The 21,716-nt window shown below is 36.9% G+C and overlaps 1 protein-coding gene across 2 annotated transcripts in view; it reads left to right on the forward strand.

Moving 5' to 3' along the window:
* LOC127635836 (protein turtle homolog A-like) overlaps nt 1-21,237 on the forward strand; it is a 36,537-nt gene extending 15,300 nt beyond the window's left edge. The window contains exons 4-22 of one of the 2 annotated variants that reach the window (XM_052116079.1): nt 2,443-2,592; nt 3,571-3,722; nt 4,193-4,310; nt 4,576-4,717; nt 4,806-4,951; nt 6,161-6,303; nt 6,519-6,659; nt 7,606-7,722; nt 11,393-11,543; nt 11,632-11,743; nt 12,084-12,268; nt 12,660-12,877; nt 13,056-13,140; nt 13,796-13,963; nt 14,135-14,171; nt 14,282-16,513; nt 17,279-17,460; nt 18,121-18,284; nt 18,870-21,237. In XM_052116079.1, the coding sequence (XP_051972039.1) occupies nt 2,443-2,592; nt 3,571-3,722; nt 4,193-4,310; nt 4,576-4,717; nt 4,806-4,951; nt 6,161-6,303; nt 6,519-6,659; nt 7,606-7,722; nt 11,393-11,543; nt 11,632-11,743; nt 12,084-12,268; nt 12,660-12,877; nt 13,056-13,140; nt 13,796-13,963; nt 14,135-14,171; nt 14,282-16,513; nt 17,279-17,460; nt 18,121-18,278 (4,637 nt within the window). In that variant the 3' untranslated portion in view covers nt 18,279-18,284; nt 18,870-21,237. Of the gene's footprint in view, nt 1-2,442; nt 2,593-3,570; nt 3,723-4,192; nt 4,311-4,575; nt 4,718-4,805; nt 4,952-6,160; nt 6,304-6,518; nt 6,660-7,605; nt 7,723-11,392; nt 11,544-11,631; nt 11,744-12,083; nt 12,269-12,659; nt 12,878-13,055; nt 13,141-13,795; nt 13,964-14,134; nt 14,172-14,281; nt 16,514-17,278; nt 17,461-18,120; nt 18,285-18,818 lie in introns of both variants that reach the window. The other variant, XM_052116078.1, reaches the window with a different exon arrangement.
* Nucleotides 21,238-21,716: the final 479 nt, after the last annotated feature.

Raw genomic sequence — 21,716 nt, forward strand, 5'->3', positions numbered from 1 at the left:
CACATACAGTGGAAGTTAATGGGGCCAGTCCATTAACAATAACATACTCAATGTTTCAAAAGTATAGCCCCAAGATGTAAACAATATGTATGTGTGATAATATCACATACTAACCTTTTTGTGTAAAGTTATATCCAATTTTACAACTTAGTTGCCATGATGAAGTAACGCTTTAAACCCTGTAATCACACAAAACATTTCTAATTATACAACTGTACAGTTCAAATAATACATTTGATTTGTTTTAACAGTGTAATTGAAAATAAATGCTTTAACAAAATATATAGGTTTCACATTTCTGCCTTATAACCCTCCATAAATTGGCCCCATTCACTTTAATTGTAAGTGCCTCATGGTAACCTCGATCATTGCTTCTTTTTTTAAAAGAAAATTAATATGTCAAAATGAATTTTTATGGTAATCAACATTATGCTATTTATCTCAATTGAGCTTAAGTTGTATTCAACTTAGAACTTAACTTATATGCAATAGTTAAGATGAACTAACAATGCACAATCCTTTTACAGCATTTATTAATATTGGTTTTTGTCTACTACGACAAACACATTTTTTACATTAAAACCTGTATGCTTAAACAGTAGTTAATGCATTATAAACTAACATAAACTGACATACATTACTTAACTGAAGAGTATAGAGCTAAAAATATGGAAATCAGAATTGCAGCAAAAGTCTCAATTTGCTGTTCATTTAATCTCATTGCTATTTAGAATAAACAATTTAGATATTTAAAAGATTTCATATGTAATTTTTTTTCCCTATAAATATATGGACTTTTATACTCAAATGACTATATGTCATTCATAACAGCCTAGTTTTCCTTAGCTGTGTTCAGGAGTGTCGAGTAATTTGAGAGTTCAACCTCCTTTTAAACCCCACCCCCGAACTGATTTTAATCTCTGTCACCACAGCAACTAAATTCAAATCCACACCACTGGCAGCAGGTACCATGGCAACATTTTAGTGCCGGCTTATACCCTGTGTGTTTGGGTTGGACAGGAAGACATTGTATGGCCCAAATCCCATGGGAACGTGTCCATGTCCCTTTTTTTCCTGACCTCTGGCTTCCACATGGGTAAAATAAACAGGGGTGAATGACTGTGATGCTTTCAGCTGTTATCTCAGACTGTGTTTCCACAGTCACTCCTCTCCTCTTGGGATCCCAGTTAATGATTGCTAACACCACCCATTTACATAAGCACATGTAGCTATATGCCACATGTGTTTTTGTGTATGATGGATTCTCAATTCGAGTCAATTTGATCTTTGATGTGGCTCTTGTGGTAAAGACTTCAACCGCTGGATTCTTTAAATGGCTACAGAAACAAAAAAGTCTTTGAAAAGGTTGTTTCACTGAATGAGTGTGAGATAAAGAGAGAGAGAGAGAGAAAGAGAGAGAGAGAGAAGAAAGAGCAGGGAGGGGTGAGTCAGCAAACACCATGGCCAAAGGGTGCAGTCACCTGGCAACTGAGAGATAGAGTTTCAAGAGCTAAAAGATCTAGACTAAACATTCAGACTAAGTGCATACTGAATGACCAAAATAAATTGTGCTGTATATATTTGAGTTTATACTTAAAATATTCAGTCTGCAACAAGTGTGTCCTTTTTTTTTTTTCTTTTTTAAATTAAAATAATTACTTGCATTTCAACATAAAAATTTACAAATAGAAATGAAATGCAACTCTTAGATTTGCTTGTTAAGCTATTGAAATAAATTGTATATTTGATATTTGAAAAATATCAGTCTACAACAAATATGCACTTTTTCATAAGTGCCATGTATATTTTAAATGTCCATTTTAAATTGTTTTTTATTTTATTTAAATAAATAAATTAAATTAGCTTGTTGAGTTATTGTAATAAATTGTGTATTCACGATACTACTATCTTATTGCTATCTACTAATATTTTCATAATTACTGGTCAGTGTTGGGTAGTAATGAACAATATGTAATCTGGATTACATAAACAGATTACAGAAGTCAAATTGTAGTTAAATTACATAATATTTTTAAATGTTTGCTAAAACATTAACGTTACTTGTAATCTTTGCATCTATTTTGGTTTCATTTTGTTTATAGCACTTATTTTACTCAATAAGAATTCCACCAAAAGTATTTGAAAAACAAAATTGTCTTATACAAGGACAAAGCTGTCTGTATATTGCGGAAATGACACAATGGGGAACCTATAACTAATGTTAATCAGCCAAATGGGCACAGTTGTTGATGCCGATAATTTCATTATGATGTATCATTAGATCATCATAATGATACTGCATATTAATATCACAACTCATGAGTACCATGTATTATCTATTTCCTGCCCTTTTTTTTCTTTTATTTAAATGAAAATATCTGTATTCAGTTAAATGTAATTTTACTTATTGAGCTCCCCTCCCCTTCTCCTGATCATGCCCAGGTCGAGTGTCGCTCATCGAGGGCACATCACTGCAGGTGAGGGGGCTTCTCCTGGAGGATGAAGGCTTGTATGAATGCCGCATTCTCCCTCTGGACAAAACAACAGATGAGACTGAAAGCAGTGGAAGCTGGACTCTACTCTCCATCACAGGTGAGACTCACCCTGTCCCATGTGGATAGGGCCTGAATAATTAATGTAAAGTATATCCAATTATACCAGTAATCAACATTGTCTTGAATCAAAGCCATCAAAATTTCACTTGATGTCTGATCAGTAACACAATGCCATTGTTCATCCCACAGTCCCCAACTCAAACACGGCTTCATACAAACATTAAGTGAACTGAATACATAGCCCAGCCTGTTCACATGCACCTGTTAGAAAGAGAGAAAGCTCTATCCGCCACACCTTAAATGCAGTTCTCCGATCGCTGTAGCGTCACTTAGACACGGATTATAGAAGCTATTTGAGGCCTGTGCTAGGTTCAGTTTTCAGTACTATTATTTGTGTCACAGGATACCAAGTGCAAAGAGCATCTTGCAGGCCTAGCTGGACTCCTCAACTGTGTCTTTTACTAAAGATCACAACAAACAATGTCATGAAATCAATGTTTAAAGCAACAGGAAAATTACTGGAAAAATTACTTAAATCCAACTGTTAACTGATCAAGTGAAGGACTAATTTAAGATGTGATGTGAAAGACATGACTTGGTTTTCTATCTATACAGTGACCCCAAAAATATTTGGACACTCCAGCCTCACTTAAATATTTCTGAATGCCACAGCATTAGGTAACAAAATATCAAACTGAGTTTCATTTATTTTAAAGAAAGGTAGCACATGCATGCACAATTGTCACTCAAAACTGCATCCACTAAAAATCACCTTGGGAAAAGTTGTATGAAAGTTATTGCAAAAATCACAATGAAAAGGGTCACTTGGTTTGATATTTTGCCATTCAGTGCGATGGAAGTTTATTTGAGAGTACGAATACTTTTTTGGGGCAACTTATACATATATTGTTCTTCATATGAAGGATATCATTTTGATCATGTTTGAACCAGTATGAACATGCATTGAAATATTATGATTGATTTTTTTTTTTCTTATTTCTATGTCTATTTCTAGCTCCACCTATGTTTACCGAAACTCCACCTCCTGTCATTGAAGTATTTGTGGGTAGATCGCTAACACTGAGGTGCGCTGCTCGTGGAAACCCACGACCCACAATAACCTGGACTAAAGACGGAGGGCCAATAAAACCTCAAAAAATACTGAAGGTGGGCATTTTGCACTATTTAGGGAAAATCACTCAAGCTGTTATTTTTGTACTTGATAACCCCAAGAAATAGTTGTCAAATCCAATTTTATTTCCTGTGTTTACATATTTCCTATTGAAACAAGCAGTTTTGGCGAAACATATCAAATAGTCCATCCTTTTTTCATATAGCCAACAGCATTTAGTTATTGCAAAATGTAAATCACAAGTATGACATGAATTGGTGTATGCATTTTGGTCCAATTTCCTGGAAGAAAAAGCCTTTAAAATTTAAATGTGTATTTCTGTTTTAAAAGTTTATTTTGTCAACTTTTAGGACTATAATTATATATACAGTAGATAGCCTAAAGAATAAAGAGAGTTAATCATCAAAACAGCATAAGAGGATCAAATTAAGAGTACAGTTTTTCTCTCCTGTTTTCAATTCTCTCTCTTTGACACACTCTGTATCTCTAATTCTTAATCCTGTAGTTCATGAATGGAAGTCTATCTTTCCATGCTGTAAGCAGAGAAACATCAGGCCAGTATCAGTGTCACGCCTTCAATAAAGAAGGAAATGTAACTCACATCACAAAACTCAAAGTCATTGGTAAGTTATTTTTATTGTCTCCAGTTTATTTATTTATTTAAGAATGATAAACAGTATTGTTCATGCTTTTGTCTTGTGAAAGTCAGCTATAAGTGTTTATGATTGAATGCTGCCATCTAGTGGAGCATTTACAAACTTCGCTAAGATATTAGTGTGGAAGTCTCATTTGTAATCCATATATGACATGTCATTCAGGCTTGAATTTATCAGAAGTATTTACCAATCTATTGTATTATTACTTATAACGTTTATTTTCTGAAAACAGGCCCTCCGGTGATCATAATTCCTCCAACGGACACTTTTCGCAACATGTCCCAGGATGCCAAGCTGAAGTGCCAGGCAGAAGCAGACCCACCCAACATGACTTATGTATGGCAAAGACAAGGAGAAGATATATACCACATTGAGTGAGTTCTTTTGTGAAACAATTAATTTTCAATTAAGATTTACAGTTTTAGAAAAGGGTATGCATTTATATGTGTTTGATTATTTTAGGTCTCTGAAGTCTCGTGTAAAGGTCATAGTGGACGGCACACTCCTCATATCACGCTTGACTCCAGGGGATTCTGGGAATTACACCTGCACACCCTCTAATGGACTCCCTCTGTCCCCGTCTGCCTCAGCGGTCCTCACTGTGCAGCGTAAGTGTTTATGTGTGAAATGAAGTGTTGTGCTTAAAGATCTGGGCTGTTAACCAAAGTTGTAGGTTCAAATCCAGCAATATGCAATCCATAAACTATCAGTATTATTCACATGAGAAAGACATTTAACCCCAGCTTACACAAGAGGGACTGTCCTTGAAATAAGTGTGTTAAAAAACGCTTTGGATTAAAGTATGGATGCATAACGCTGACAAATTTAATTTGAGTAATATATACAATGGTTATGTTGTTTGAGTGTATGTTGTCCAAACCATATGTTAAGGAATGTTAAGGAATGTCAAATCCAAAATGCATGATTGAATTTGAATTTTGCTTCAAATGTTGCACACACGGTATGAGCAATCTACATTCAAACAAAATAACAATTGTACATATTACTCAATTTGAATTTTGTCAGCATTATGCTTCCATACTGTTATCATATGCAGTAATTCATTCATATTTGTATAATATTTGTAATTCATATAAAGGAATACATACTACATATACATTTAATGATTAATATTTATTCAATTGTGTGTTTAGTATGAGTGTGATGGGATGTGTGATGCAAAAAACATGATAGCCCTGTACAAAAAGATTGTATTTTTTAACATTAACTAACTACAATAGTTAACATGAAATAACAATGAACAATATTTTTACAACTCTGAAAAGTCAAGGTTAATGCTAAGGTTTTAACATACCTATATTTATAAAATGTTTTAAAATGGTTAAAAAATAACATTAGCCTCGACTTATCAGTGCTGTAAAAATATTGTCCATTGTTGTTTTATGTTAACTAATGTAGTTAATGTTAACAAATACAATATTTTTTAAAGTGTTACCGCATAATTTGTATACGTTTTATAAAAAAACATTTGCTTTATAAGTTGTAATGCCAGACCTTTTCATATTTTTTATTTATTAACTATTGGTATTAGTCAACTTTCAGTAATATTTGATGATCAGAAAGTGTCCCAATATTTGTTGTTTTCAGTATATCTTTTGTTTAATTTTGAACCAAACAAATACCTTTTATGAAACATTTTGCTTAAAGTCTGCTTGTGGTATCTTTCTTTAAAATAATTAACACTTTGTTTTGGTATTGTGTTAATGCAATGACATTAATACACTCAAAACTGTGCTTGTTTTCGACCTACATAATTAGTCCTTGTTTATGAGTTGAAATGTGCCCTCTTTTAACAGACCCTGCTCAGGTGATTCGGATGCCCAAGCTGACCTTCCTCCCAACAGGCATGAAGGGCATAATTTCCTGCCCTGTCACAGCTGAACCTCCACTATCACATGTTGACTGGACCAAAGATGGAAACCCACTGGATTTAGGCATGGTGAGTAAACACTTGTTGCTTTCCCCACTATTTTGCAACTATATTAAACTATTCAGTCTTTTACAAGTACATTCTTTAAACTACTTCTGCTTGAAGGCATTGATTTTACTGTGACATCATGCTGTGCACATTTATACCTCTCTATAAACCTTGCAGCTCTCCAAAGAGCATAATTTCAAAAATAACTATGAATCACTATGAAACTCTCTCAACAGTATCCTGGATGGACTCTGACCTTGGAAGGCTCTATTGTCATAGCAACCGCCAATGACGATGCTGCGGGTGTATATACATGTACTCCCTACAACAGCTTTGGGACAATGGGCCAGTCTGAGCCCACCAATGTTATACTACAGGTTGGGCTTTATAGAGTATTTATTCATTTTAATTGCAATGATTTTATTTTATATATACAGTATATATTTTTTTTACATATGACTTCTTAGAAGTAAAAGGTTGTAATAGCTTAGATGGTCGTTGATACAATTATAGAATTAGATATGGTGAATTAAATAAATACAAATATAGTTATGGTCAGTATCTATTCTAAAACAGATGTTTCCAAACCTTTTTGTGGTATATACCCCCACAGCCCCATTAGTAAGGCTTAATTATCCTTCATCAATACCAAGCCATAAATGTGTTCCTCTTAACAAATTTTTTAATGGTTATAGTCATCTAGCAATATCTATAATATCTAATAGTTAACATTATTATAAATAGTTTTTAAACCAAAAACAGTCATTTATAAATATAGTATAAAAAATAATCATGAGAATGTTTTTTATTATTATTTTAATACTTTTACAGTTCTAACTTTTTTATTTAAAATTGTAATTCCTTTAACTAATTAATTTTTAGTCATTCCTTTTTGTGACTCCTGTATAAATTCAAGGTTTTAATGATTTAAAGCTGTAGTATGTAACTTATTCGGTGTTAAAATAATGTATTCTGTCAGAGCCTAATATGCAGAGACAAATATTAATAAGCCATTCATAGGTTAATTTTCTCAAAAACTCTAAGGTCTTTGTTTCTATGGCATTTTGAAAATGGCTCTGTTTGTTTTGAGTCACCTGCTTAGACCCACCACAACAATGATACTTAACCAATGATGTGAGTTGGGGGTGGAAATATTTATTTGTTTGACCACTGGCAGACAAGGTAGTATTCAGAAAGCTGGTCTGAAAACAAAGTTTATTTTTGAAATTCCATTTGGTGGCACTAATGGTGCAGAAATTACATACTTCAGCTTTAACAAAGCAAATTACAAACTTTAGCCTTAAAGTTTTTTTTGTCTTGTAGGATCCTCCATCATTGAAAATGTCACCTCGTAAGGAGTACAGACAGGAAGTGGGGAGGATGCTTGTCATACCATGTCAGATGAATGGTGATCCGGCTCCAAAAATTATCTGGAAAAAGGTGATAGTCATTGTCACTCTACTCTTCCACACATCTCAAACTACTGCCCTTAGTTTGCTTGTCAGAGCGAAGATATTAAAAATGTTCTTGAAAACATACAAAAATGACAATATTTACAATAACTTAGTCTAGCCTTATTTTTCCACTGTTCACTGATATGAAAAAAAGGGGACAACCACTCATGTCAGGACACAAAATACATAATCCTAATTAAAATGATTGTAGTAGTAATATCAAATTAACAAAATGGTGCAGCGGATGACTGCTTCGGTTTGGAGCTCTCTAGCATTTTTGTTACTTTTGTTTGTTTGTCATGTTTTTTGTCACTCTTTCCCAATCAATTTCACCAGGGATGAACTGCTAAATATTCGGCAGAGCATACCTTATCACTTATGGCCAGTGTTTAATTATTCAGACATTTTGTTAGACATCTTAGTTGGAGGTGTAGTGAGGGAAGTGCACCGGTGCGCTTGTGAAGCTCCGTCAACACGGCTTTAGGAGTATTCATCTGGCGAATGTCCTCTCCCTCGCCAACAAAACGGATGAACGAATGAAGGAATTTTCTAACTACGCTGCTCTGTGTTTCACTGAAAGCTGGTTGAATGAAGCCATCCCGGACAGTGCGTTACATCTGCTGGGCTTCCAGCTGTTCAGAGCGGATCGCGTTGCGGAATCATCAGGGAAACTGAGAGGTGGCGGGACATTTTTTTACATCAAAGAAAGTTGTGTACAGATGTAACAGCATTGAAGAAGATGTGCTGTCCTAATTTAGAAGCACTTATCATCCACTGTAAGCCTTTCTACTGGTGAGTATTTACATCCCGCCACAAGCATGCGTGAACGCAGCACTGAAACAGCTGGCTGATCACATCACAGACACGGAACAACAACACCCAATCACTCTGATCATTATTCTGGGTGATTTAAAAAAGCTAACCTCACCTGTGAACTGTCAAAATACAAACAACACATGACATGCCCCATCTGAGGCAGAAATATACTGGACCACTGCTACACCACTGTAAAGGATGCATATTCCTCACGTGCAGATCTAGCACTTATCTTCTCCCGACTTACATGCAGAAACTAAAATCAGCTAAGCCTGTAGTAAGGACTGTATTGAATTGGACCAATGAAGCAGAGCTGAAACTACTAACCTGATTTGAATGCACTGATTGGAGTGTTTTTGAAGGTGCAGCCACAGACCTGGACAAGCTCACAGATACTGTGACATTATATATCAGTTTCAGTGAGGAAATTAATTCAAGAATGATACAGCAAAACGACAGCTTTGTCATGCCAAAGAGGATGCTTACAGAAGTGAAGGTAAAATATTGTACAACCAGGCCAGAAACACACTGACTAAGGAGGTCAGAGTGGATAAAGAATCTACTCTGAAAAGCCAATGATCCTGCATCTGCGTGGTGAGCCTTGAACGACATCACCAGTAAAAGACACCACCCCCTTGCTCTGTAGAGAATCAACAACTGGCTGATGACCTGAATGTGTTATACTGCTGGTGTGAAATGCCCACTCTCACACCCCTCTCCGTTCTGATCTCCACTTCACACCCACTTACACCTCCAGCAACCCCCCTCCTCCTCCCTCCTGCTACTCAACCTGCACTTATGGTCTGTGATGAGGATATTTGAAACAGAAGACTAGGAAAGCCTTAGGCCAGACAGTGTTTCACCTGCCTGTCTGAAAGTCTGTACTGACCAACTGGCCCCCATCTTCACACAGATTTTCAATAGATCACTGGAGCAGCGTGATGTCCCATAGTGCTTCAACTGCTCCACCACCATTCTGGTCACCAAAAACCCCAAATCACAGGACTTAATGACTACAGACCTGTCTCACATCTGTGGTCATGAAGACATTTGAGAGACTGGTTTTGGCCTACCTGAAGGACATCACTGGACTCCTGCTAGACCCCCTTCAGTTTTATTACAGAGCAAACAAGTCTGTGGATGATGCTGTCAACATGGGACTGTATTATATCCTGCAGCACCTCGACAGATATGGGACTTATGTAAGGATCCTATTTGTGGACATCAGTTCAGCCTTCAATACCTTCATGCCTGATGATCTCTCAACCAAACTGACCCAGCTCTCCATGCCCACCCAAATCTGTTGGTAGATCACCAGCTTTATGACAGACAGGCAGCAGCTAGTATGACTGGTGAAACTCACATCCTGGACCCTCAATATTAGCACTGGTGCTCCTCATAGATGCATTCTCTCTCCACTGCTCTTCTCTTTTGTGTGCCCTCTAGTGTAGAAACACCAAAATGGTTGTGTCATAACAGGTCAGAAAAATATGTAATGAAATAACCCTATCTTTTGCAGTTAAAAAAAATCTCCTCATGCGTCGTGCATCACACAAATATCTCACACAGATATATTTTTCCGCCAGCCAAGCCCAGTGCTAGGTGACGTAGCTTAGTGATAGCAAGTAAAATACTTAAACACTGTTTTACTAGACTTGTCAGTCATCCACGATTTTTTTTATTGCTCTAATAAATAAAAGAAATATTTTTTCGCACTTTAAAACATAATTTGTATTTATGGTTAGTTGCATAGGGAGATTTGATTCTGATGGTATAACTTCAAAACTTTGATGACAGGTGTCAGACCTTCAGCACCACCAAATAGTTTGCCACATTCACACACAGTAATTTTCACTCAAATTTGCTTGCATGGTAGCGACCTGTTTTTACATTGTTGCATGATGTTTTTTCAGCAAAAGAGCTCAACCTTGCTAACAGTGTCAAATGTGACATAAAATAGCACCCTGAGCTGACTGCACAATTGCACAGATACTTACCTGCAATGCTCGAAGTTGGCCGGCAATTCCGTACCTGCAATGATGCGCAATTCCAGGCACAGATCCTAACGCTATTCTTGTATACCGCGACACGATGAGGGGGGAGTTTTCAAGTTATGCATGTATCATGTGAAAATGAATACAGTAGGTCAGTGGTTCCCAAACCTTTTACAGTGGCGTACCCCTTCACACATACAACATCCTTTCGCTTACCCCCTTCTCTAACGCATAGATACAATTCACACAAGGTAATTTGAAAATATGTCTGTTTAACACAATAATCTTTGTAAAACAACATGTTTTGTACATGTTATATTAATAATATACATACTGAATAAATGGCTTACCGATTGAGATGGGAAGGCTAGACATCTAAAGTTTGGGAACCACTGACCTACTGTATTAATTTTCACATGATACACGCAAGAATATGGGAAGGGTCTTTATGTAACTATCAGCAAAATACAGTTGACATGAAGCAAAATTATGTGGAACATGAAAAACAGGCTTCAGATTTCGGCTTTCAAACCCTCTGAAATGCCTTACCCCATCAATGTTATTAACGTTCTTAGTGATCTTAACCTGTATTTTACTTTGAACATTCCTTTTATTTTTGGTGGCAATACATATACACAGTAAAACTGCTTATATAAAACTGTGCTTATTGACATGGAATTTCACATTTGATTAAATAATTAACAGTACCAGTCTTGAACACAATAATGAAGATCATGAATTTTCAGTTCCTATGAATATTATGAAGCATCTCTTTACAGCAGGAAATCAGAAATTTGCATTTAATCTCATAATCATCTTCATGCGTTCATGCACTGCTCCCCTTAGGTTGGCACAGCATCTCGCTCGTTGTTCACTCTAGCAGGAAATGGCTCCCTCATTCTGCACCCTCTCAGTAAAGACCACCAGGGGGAGTGGGAGTGCAGCTCCAGCAACCAAGTGGCTACTGTCTCTGCCAGAACAACAGTGCTTGTGCTGAGTAAGACTGTAACATCTAATTTAATATTGCTGTCACACGTCACATGACGTACATATCTTATTTCCTGTTAATCTTTTGTGAATCACAGGTACGAGTCCTCATGCAGTGTCCTCAGTGTCTGTGATCCCAGGAATAAACCAAGCCAATGTATCCTGGGTAGCTGGTTTTGATGGAGGATACACCCAGAAATTCACAGTCTGGTAGTTGTCTGTCTTGTTAGATAGTGTCTATTTCTGTTGTGTGGGTGTAGGTCAGGTTTTGTGTGAGGTTGCCCTCTCCCAACTTTGTGAGGACCAAATGTCAACCACGAACATATTAAAACCTGAGATCACCTACATTGTGGGGAATAGTGGTCCTCGTGAGGAAAACTGCTAAATAAATATACTACATACTATACATGTCTTAATGGCAATGTACAAATTTGAAAAGGTTTGTTTGAGGTTTACGGGTAGGGTTAGGAGGTATCCTTAGTTTATTATAAAAACAAAAATGTTGTCAATGGTGCATCCCCATTATGACAAATAATCTTTTCCTGTCCAGGTATAAGCAGTCGGCAGAAAAGACAGAGGAAAAGCAGGAGTGGTTGTCTTTTCCAATCATGTCTACAGAGAACAGTTTGTTGGTCACTAACTTACTTCCTGCCACTGAGTACCAGTTCAGCATCATGGCCCAAAATAAAGTTGGCACTGGACCCTTCAGTGAGATCGTCATAATCACAACTTTGGGTAAACATTAGCTGTGCATTAGAAACTGTAAAGATATCATGAAATGGCTTGACGAGCACAGTTTTCTTTTCTGTGTTGACATACAGTATTTCCTATTGAAATAGGAAGTTGGGATGGAATATTAAGGGCTAATGGTCTGTTTTTCCACAAGAGAAACATTTAGAATTTACAAGTGCACACAGATTTACAGATGGCCTCCAAGATAATAGTTGTGGACAATTTTGGATTTCATAGTGTCTTTAAAACACTAAGCCTGTGTGTTGGCTACCTCATGCTGACCCAAGTTAATGTCATACAATTTGTGTGTATGCTACATGCTGAGGGGTATTGAATTGATACAAGCTGTTTACCTCAATAATGTTCCCTGATTTAATATTATATTCCTTTACAGATGCACTTCCTGTTGTGACCAAGCTGGAACCACCTACAGGTCTCTCAGTTAATCAGAGTTCAGAGGGAATTCTTTTGAGGTGGTCAGTGCCCCAGTCCAAGTCTCCACCAATTGACGGTTTTGTTGTCCAATCACGTCTTGAAGGGCGGGAATGGGTTAATCTGAAAGAACACATTAGCCCAAATGAGAGTCAGTTCTTTCATTTGGGGTTATGTAAGGTACATGTTCTTGTCATGATCACAGACATGAAATGAGAGTTTGATTTTCACATCTTAAATTTGTAAGATTCAGCCAGCTTGCCATTTCTGAAGGTTTGATAGATCTAACCTTTCCCTATGTTTTGTTTCATTTTGTCATTGTCTTCCTTTCACTGTCTATCACTCATCTCCTCTGAAGGACTGCAAGTATGAGCTTAGGCTTTTGTCTTGGCGTGGAGATGAGCTGAGCATTCCCAGTCCATCAATCAGTGTCTCCACTATCGGTCAGCTTTTTAGTTACACACATTGCTAGCACTGTTTTGCCTGTTTAATTTTTTTTCAGTTCTTAAATTATCATTTATTTAATAGTAATACAATCTAGTTGTGAAGACGATTGCTCTATTCCAAAACCTAGTGAGCTGCCTGTGAGGCAACATTTTAAGACTTCCTAGGTGCATTTACTTAATTATGCTGACTCCTAAGCCTCTTGTTTTGGTCAAAGTCAGCATCACACATATACTTAGCAGAGAATGCAATCTCAGAATGCACTCCCATGAGATTTGTGAAAAAAAAACATCTATTTAATTAAATATTGAAAAAATATTTTGTGACATTAAAATTTATTATTTTACCCAACATTTGTATGTGCTATGTATTTTTATGCTTATTAGAGTATTATGATGTTAGCTTAGCAACATGCTAACTTGGAACTCTATTGTAATTAAAGTGTTTGTAGTGCTATTTGTGTGACGCTGCCTATGTAGAGCATTCAAGATTGCTCACTTATTAGGTTCCATTATGGTTATAATGCAGCCTTGGAAGGCATGCCTATGAAGGAAGTAGGCAGCAAGGCAGCTCTCTAGGTTTTGTTATTTGTCTAATGTTAAACTCTTATAACCCACATCCAATCATTAAACCAATCATTCCTGGATTCTACAGGAATGGCAATACCCCCAGCCAGCCCCCGCCTCCTGGATTTTCCTGATCAGCTAATGGCTGGTGTCATGGGTGGAGTGATACTACTTTGCCTCACCCTTATCCTAGCCCTGGCAATAGTTTGTTTCATATTTCATAGAAGGGGCCAAAGGTGCAGACAGAATATGAAGGGTAAAGAAACAACACTTTGATCAACCACTTTGAACTGTTATTACAATCTGCCACAATGTATTTTCCTTAGAGAAGGCTCTCACACTTTTTCTTCATGTCAGAAGTTTATCCATCATTCATGATCTTTTATACTTTCCCTCATTCCATTTTAAAATGTGTTCCCTCCTTCAGATCTCCCTCCTGCAATTAATAAGAACCCCCCTGTGAAGTAAGTGAACCATTCCTACTTCATGATACATTTTGTCCAAAATGCTGCCATTCATTTTAATTTAGTTGTAAATTATTATCCTATCCCTCCCCCTCTCTTGTGTGTCTCAGAGCTGACCTAAGCAGCCCTGACAACACCTTGAAACAACAGCTCTTACCAGATCGTCCACACTCCTACACTTCCTCCTCTTCCGATCACTCCTCCCTTGACAAGTCTAATCGCAGTGATTTTCAAGGTCAGCGACAACATCTTCTGCCCCAAGCTAACCCTCCATACCATCATTCACTCACTGAGAGCCACCTCCAACGGGCATCGCTTGCACCTATGAATTTGGTTGAGTTCATTGACAGAGGGCCTGATGGTCGCTTTAATGTCCAGCCTTGTAAAGACGTTAATGTTGCTAGATCTAATATAAAAAGGAACCTGAGTCAAAACTCTCACTGGTCATCAGATGGAAATAGGAGCTTTTCAATCCATAAATCCCAGTCTTTGAGATCCTACAGGAATGAAAGAAAGCCACCATTTGTCCTTTCTGTGGACCTTCCACCTTTTGGATCAGATATTCCATCTTCCAGCAGAACTCATTTTATGGCTAAACACCTCTCATTGAATGGACATTACCTGCCCATTCGGGAGCAAGAGTTCTTTGATGGACAAGACCAGACAAGTATCTGTTCAGATAGTAGTGACTCTTTTCTCTATCCTCATTCAGAAAGTACTCTGGGTTGCCAATCCCTGAAACAAGGTAATAGCCACCCTGCAGCAAATACCCTGGTTTTGCAGATGGAGCATGAGAGGGAACAAGGAAATTTGAACCGTTGTTTGACTTTGGCACGTGAGAGAGAGGAGCTTGAACGGCAGTTGTGTAAGTACACTGTTGAACCAAATTCATCTATCAACAGAAAAATAGCTGACAAATATGGAGAAATGTTGCCATCTGGAGAAACTCAGAGCAACTACCAAGCCATGAGACAAAGTCTTTTATTTGAGAATTCTACCGTCTTGAAGGGAAGAGCTGCATCATGTATTCCGTGGGAAGCAAGACACAGGATTTCTTCTGCCAGCTTGGTGCCTTTACATACCTCTTATGGAAAGGATAACCAATATAGGATGAATCCTCATGGTTGCCATACAATCCAAAAATCAAACTTCCAAAGGTCCAGAAGTCTAGAGAGAGGGGAATGCCAAAAATCACACACATGGGACCAAAGGCGAAGCAGAACGCCTGTTGATTCAAATCTCAGCAGAATGATAGATGTGCCTTCAATCTACAAAATGGAAAAGACTCAAGTTGGTGTAGGACATATTCAGAAGAACATCTGTAAAAGTCAACAACATTTTGACCCACATATACATTCATCCTCTGACAATCAGCAGGGGTGGAAAATAGCAAAAAGCACCAGACAAATGAACCAACCTGGTGACTCATCAGAGATGAGTGTGGATGGACCTGAGCTTGAAAGCCAGTGCTCTCCATATTCAAGGTCCATAATGGACTTGGACCACAGTTATGAGACATTAGAGTATGATAGACCAAGGTTATCAGAACTTGAGCAGGACAGATCTATAGGGCAAAAGTTGGAGTCCGGGAATGCAGTTTCAAGGAAAAACCAGGAAAGGTTTGACAGTTGGTCGAGCAGAAATGGGTCTCCAAAGGATGTGTCTGGAACAATGCTTCGTAAGACAAAAAGTCTGGGGTCAAACACTTGGAATCGGCACAAGAGCACCCATAGTTTAGACTCTAAAAAATACAAGGAACAGTTTTTGCCCCCTGATGCCTGGATTGACTCTCTGACACTTGGTCGAGATCCTACAGTGTCCCCCTTCGCAGGCAGGCCTAACACAGTGGCAGAAAAAACAAAAAGTAGTCCAAATATGCAAGCAGATTCACTCAATCCTTCAGAAAGTCAGTTGCAAAACCATGAATGTTGGGCCTCTAAACCCCCTGGTGGTTTTACCAATGACTCAGAGTTCCGCAATAACCTGGTGTCAGGACATCACACTCACGCCTTGTCACCAGGGGATTCAAGCTGGCCTATGTCTTATACCCCTTCTCGGTCAGTCCTACCATCTGGAAGCCGGAGCCAAAGCCAAGATGGGGAAAGAGATGAGGAAGACGAATATGGGCAAGAGGTGGATGTGGAAATTAACCAATACAGGAAAAGTTCAGAGACGGAAGGAAGTTATAGGAGCTATGCAAGCCAAAGCAGTGGCCGAGGCAGCATGGATGCCCCAAACAGCAGGCAGTTCTCTTTCAGCCCACCTCTCACCATCTCACCCGAAACCACAGAGGAAAGTGACAGAGATGACACAGGCCTACCAAAGCATGAACGGCAAGAAAGGTTAGACTGACCTTTTTGCCTCTTTTTTTTGTCTTTTGTCTCCATCCACCTATCTTACATTGATTTTTATTATTTAAACCACTTCTAACAGTTGATGCACTTACAAAAAAGGACACATTACCATGTCAATACCATTTCTTTGGACATATATCATGGTAATACCATGTTTTTTGAACATTTACCATGGCATGGTAATACCATGGTAAATGATAACTTGGACATTGATTACCTTGCTTTTTGACCATGTTAAATGGTAAACCTATGTTATTTTTAAAATGTTGCCATGATAATAACATGTTTTAAACATGTTGTATGCATTGTTAAAACATTGGTGTTCTTTGAAGTAAGATGGCACATACCTTGGTTGGTTGGTTGGTTGGTTTGTTTGTGATTTAAACCCTATCACATGTCAGCCTCCATGGCTATTTTCAATGCAAAAAACAGGTTAAAATGCCATGGTATGTGAATATAGTTCATCATCCATTACCATATACTGTATCCAATTACAATAGTGTTATCATCTGATACTATGACTGTATCATGGTACCACCACAGTACTTTCTATTACACAGAGTTCTATTACATGTATTTCTAATTCTGTATCCAGAACAATAAATTGTTATTCTATGAAACATATTTTTAATAAGCGATGACGTCTTAAAATATTCTCTCTGTCCATTTGCACCTTAATCCAAGCACAGTGTAGTGCCAGAATTTACTGTACTTCAGCATCACTTTATACATTTTAAACTTCTTTTATCACAGACCTAGGACAGCCTCTGTGGATGAGAGCTATGAGTGGGACTCTGCATATGTCCCTATGCATTCTGTGCACCCTAAAGCATCAATAAGCAAATCAGGCCTACACGGAGAGCTCCTTAATCAAGAAAAGCAAAGCAGCACTACTAAGCTTGACTACAGGCCAGATTTAGACCTGAAACCAAAAGGTAAGTCAAAATTATTAGGTACACACAGCACATACAGTACTGTACAAACGTTTTAGGCATTTGTGAAAAATGTTGCATAGTGAGGATTGCTTCAAAAATAGTGGCATAATTAGTTTTTGTTTTTCAACTAACATCATCCAAAGTCTTGTAAACATAAAAAAAATAAATCTAACACTGCGAGTATTCAGGGAAACCATTTGGTTCATTAACAAATTCATACTAAGAAGTACCATGGTATTACCATGGATTTTGAACATGTATCATGCTATCATGGGTTTTTGGACATGTACTAACATGGTTTTCTATGTTAAATTTCCATGCAAATACAATATATGATTATTGTCAATCACTTTAGATAAAAGCATCTGCTTCACGAATAAATGTAAATTGTATTCATTCTTGAACATGGCAGGCCTAAATATCAAAGTTACTATGTATTTCGATCTGTCACCATCACTGTACCATGGTACTTTTTTTAAGGGGTGTGGGAATCCAATTTTGATGGAAGTTAACTATATTATCAAATATGGAAATATGGTATCAGTTCTTCTTAGCTCTCAAGTATTCATGTAGTTATTTCAAAGGATTTCAAATAAATCAGATTCAAATCATGTTGCTCTTTCTGGTTTCATTCATCTGTGTCTGTCTTTGTGACCCAAGGTCTTTTCCCTCCAGCTGGATTGAAGATATCTGTTCCACTCTGTGTGGCTCCCACTAGTCTTTCTCCTCGCTGTGAGCAAGAATCACTCCTTGCTATCGAGATCCAAAAGAGCTCCATAGTATTTCCAAACCCAGAGGATGACACTGTTCTCTTCTGATTGCAGGTACACTACGCTAGGTGCCCCATTCATGCTGCTCAGTAGCTATGTCTATTTTTGTCTTGTCTTTGCCACTTATGAAATACATGAGAAATTACTTAGTTCCATGTCTTAATATCAGCATTTAATGTATGTTCCCATGGACTGTAATATTTGGTGCTTTATACTCTAAAAAAAAATAGTTTACCCAAAAATCTGAATTTGTTATTTACTCACCCACATTCCAAACTCCCTTTTCTTGCAATTGAGCAAATAATCCATGGAGAATTGTTAGGAAATGTAACGAGAACTGAATTTTTGCAATTGTTTCATTTTATTTTGTCCAAAAGAAACTAAAAATTTGTTAAAGCTTGCTTATTTCGAAACTGCTCTTTGTAACGTTTGTGAACAGAACAAAATATAAATTTTATGTACGTACCTGATATTTTGGGGGGTTGTGTACCCGACGAAACAATTTATTGATATTGCCCATCCTTATGATGATTAGATTTGTTTGTAATGTTGAGAAAATAAGCTTAATATTCTGTTTTTTATCTCCAGCTTTGCCTCTACAGCAAGTTATCTTCATATTTTATGCATTATCTTCTACAGCAGAGAAGTTAGATTGAACACAACATGGTTCACCTCAACACACACCCATATGGTAAAGATGAGAAGGGTCACAGGATGTCACCATTAATTGGACATCTGAGGACCACTCAAGCAGCAGAACTGAACCCTAGATCAAGCACTCCTCTCCCCAACTACTGGGAATTATCTGATGGGTGGACAAAACCAAAACTCTCTTTTAAAAATCAAACATTATGCACTGGAGTTGCAAGTTAAAGGATGAATAATTAATAAAGGACACATTTTTAATAAGCCCCTTTCAAATTAGATTTTTGCAGCAGCATTAGATTGTTCTATATTTTCTATTTTGACAATAAGAGCAAAATATATTTCAGAAACCACAATTAAAGTTAAACTTTATAAACTGGTTTAGAAATATTTTATTACACAAAATTGAATTTTTTTTTTTAAGATATCCAGCAAATTGGACATGCACTTGAATGCCTCCGTGGAACATTTCACTGAAAAGTTTGATTGAAGACCTTCTTGACAATCATTGTTCCTCATCACCTATACTCGTACCTACCTCATGCAAAGCACAATCACAATTTATATGAATTCCACACATTTTTAACAGTACAATACCATTCTTGTGGAGTAAAGCACTGCATTGATCAGTTTGTGGTCATGCACCATCCAGTCCTTGACAGCACTGACAATCGATTGAAGCCTTTGAACTTTTAACCCTATAAGGATAAATAACCTCCATTGTTCCATATCCTCCAGAGACCCATTGCTTTCTGTTTAATCTTGAAATCTCCCCATTTTTTGTTTCTCAGATGGTTTGTGGGTTTGTTTGTTTGTTTATTTTGACATTTTATCATAGAGATCTGTTTTTATTTACTGGTGTCCGATGTTAAGTTTGAGCCATTTAATGAGAAATCAAGTGTTAAATTAGTGTGATTATTTGCATCAGTGTCTTTTTTAGGTGAAACCTAATAATTTCAAGTGCGACTGAAAGGAAACGATTAGAATTCACTGCCAGTCACATGAGTTAATTACATCCTTCTGCTTACACTGACATTACCATGTTACCTAAAAAATAATTGAGCTTTACCGTTATAAACTTTTTATACAGTTTAAAGTAACATTTCAATTCAGACTTGCTTTTAATTACAATTTTTAAAAGACACATTTTAGAGACTATTTTCATACGATAAATGCAAATTTATGCAGTATATAGCCTAATTATATCACTGCTTCGGAGTGTTTGAAGAATATTATGACATTTATTAATACACTGTGACAGAAAATCCACCATTATTTTCTCTCTGCCTACATGAAATGTTTCATTGTAGCTATTGCCGACAAGGCAACTCAATGAATTTATCTCAGTTTGCAAATATGTCTTTATGAAATTAATTGTTGTATTTTAAACTTTTAGTTGAAATGTGAAACAAGACTTTAAAAATATTTGTTTGTTAGTTAAAATTGAGAATTGTTGCATGCATGCATTGTGTCAATAACTGTTTTATTTTGTTTTTTTTTGCATACAATTTGTACCTACATTTTTGTTACTTTTATCAAACTCTGAATTCTATTTCTTGTATAGTAGATTTATATATTGTTTAAAGGCAACAGTACGTTGATTTGTGTTTTTGTAGAGATGCTACAGACAAAAACTGTTGAGATGCTTTATACAGTATTTTCCACTAGGATGTGCTGCTCTTCACAAATGAAAGATTTAGAAAAAAAAAATCCCTGAAGCAATGAAAGCATTCTCTAAAAATGTTTTTTATTATTATACACTTTTTCCTGCCAAAATAAGCCCATGAAGGACATTCTCATATATTCTAGAAGAAATCTGAAAATATTGTCATTTTTTCTTACAACACCGTTTCATGTGAACATCAGTGGGAGCCATTCCCATCTCTCTTTTTCTGTCAAGCAGCAAAATATGCGCTTTTCTCCCCATTTAATTTGTGACACTGACAGATAATTCTCTTTTAGTGATTGGAGTGTGAAGTCCTGACAGGTTACAGATGCACACTATAGCGTGAGAGCTGAACATAAGGAGCATAGACTCCATCATTATCTGAGTCTCTCTGCACTACCACATGCTACATTACTCACAGTTGATGTGAATGGCAAGAAAAGAAGAAAAAAAACATCCACACTGCATTTCCCTCAAACATTTTGTTGGTTTTCCACTTTGAGTTGTCCTCTTTCCAAATGCAGTGTAATATTGCGCTGTTAATTTATGCATGCATTGTAACTGTAACAATGGTAACATAAATAATTAACAATAAACCAATTGATAAAACAAACACTCCTTAACGGGCACTTGAAACACTATCTAAAAAGCTTTCTCATGAATAACAATACCTGGCATTCACATACTCCATACTTTATTCGTCCACTAGCTAGACCAGTGCCAAACCAGCTTTGACCAGCAAAAACCAGCTTGGACCAGGGAGTGTTATTATGTGCACATTCTTAGAAAAAATGGAATCCACTTGAGGTGTTTGGTAAGTAGTTTTTTCCCCTCTTTGGCTTGTATACATATCGATCCAATATAAAATAAATCAAAGTGTATTGCCAACTTTGTATTGGGTCATATCCAATATAGTCTCACATAGCCAGGTTTTGATATCAGCATAAAGTCTGGTCCATTTTGATGCTTATTCTGGCCAGAAAACGGCCACTTATCCAGGAAGAGGCAGGCATAGTTTTTGTTTTTACGTACTGTTTAGGGGTGGGTAAATCTGAAATACATGCCATTTCACCATACCAGAATATTTAGAGGGATAATTCACCCAAAACTTAAAATACTCTTATAATTTACTCACCCTCATGCCAACCCAGATGTGCATGACATTTCTTTCTTAT

The sequence above is a fragment of the Xyrauchen texanus genome, chromosome 43 (assembly GCF_025860055.1).
Source record: "Xyrauchen texanus isolate HMW12.3.18 chromosome 43, RBS_HiC_50CHRs, whole genome shotgun sequence".
Lineage (NCBI taxonomy): Eukaryota > Metazoa > Chordata > Actinopteri > Cypriniformes > Catostomidae > Xyrauchen > Xyrauchen texanus.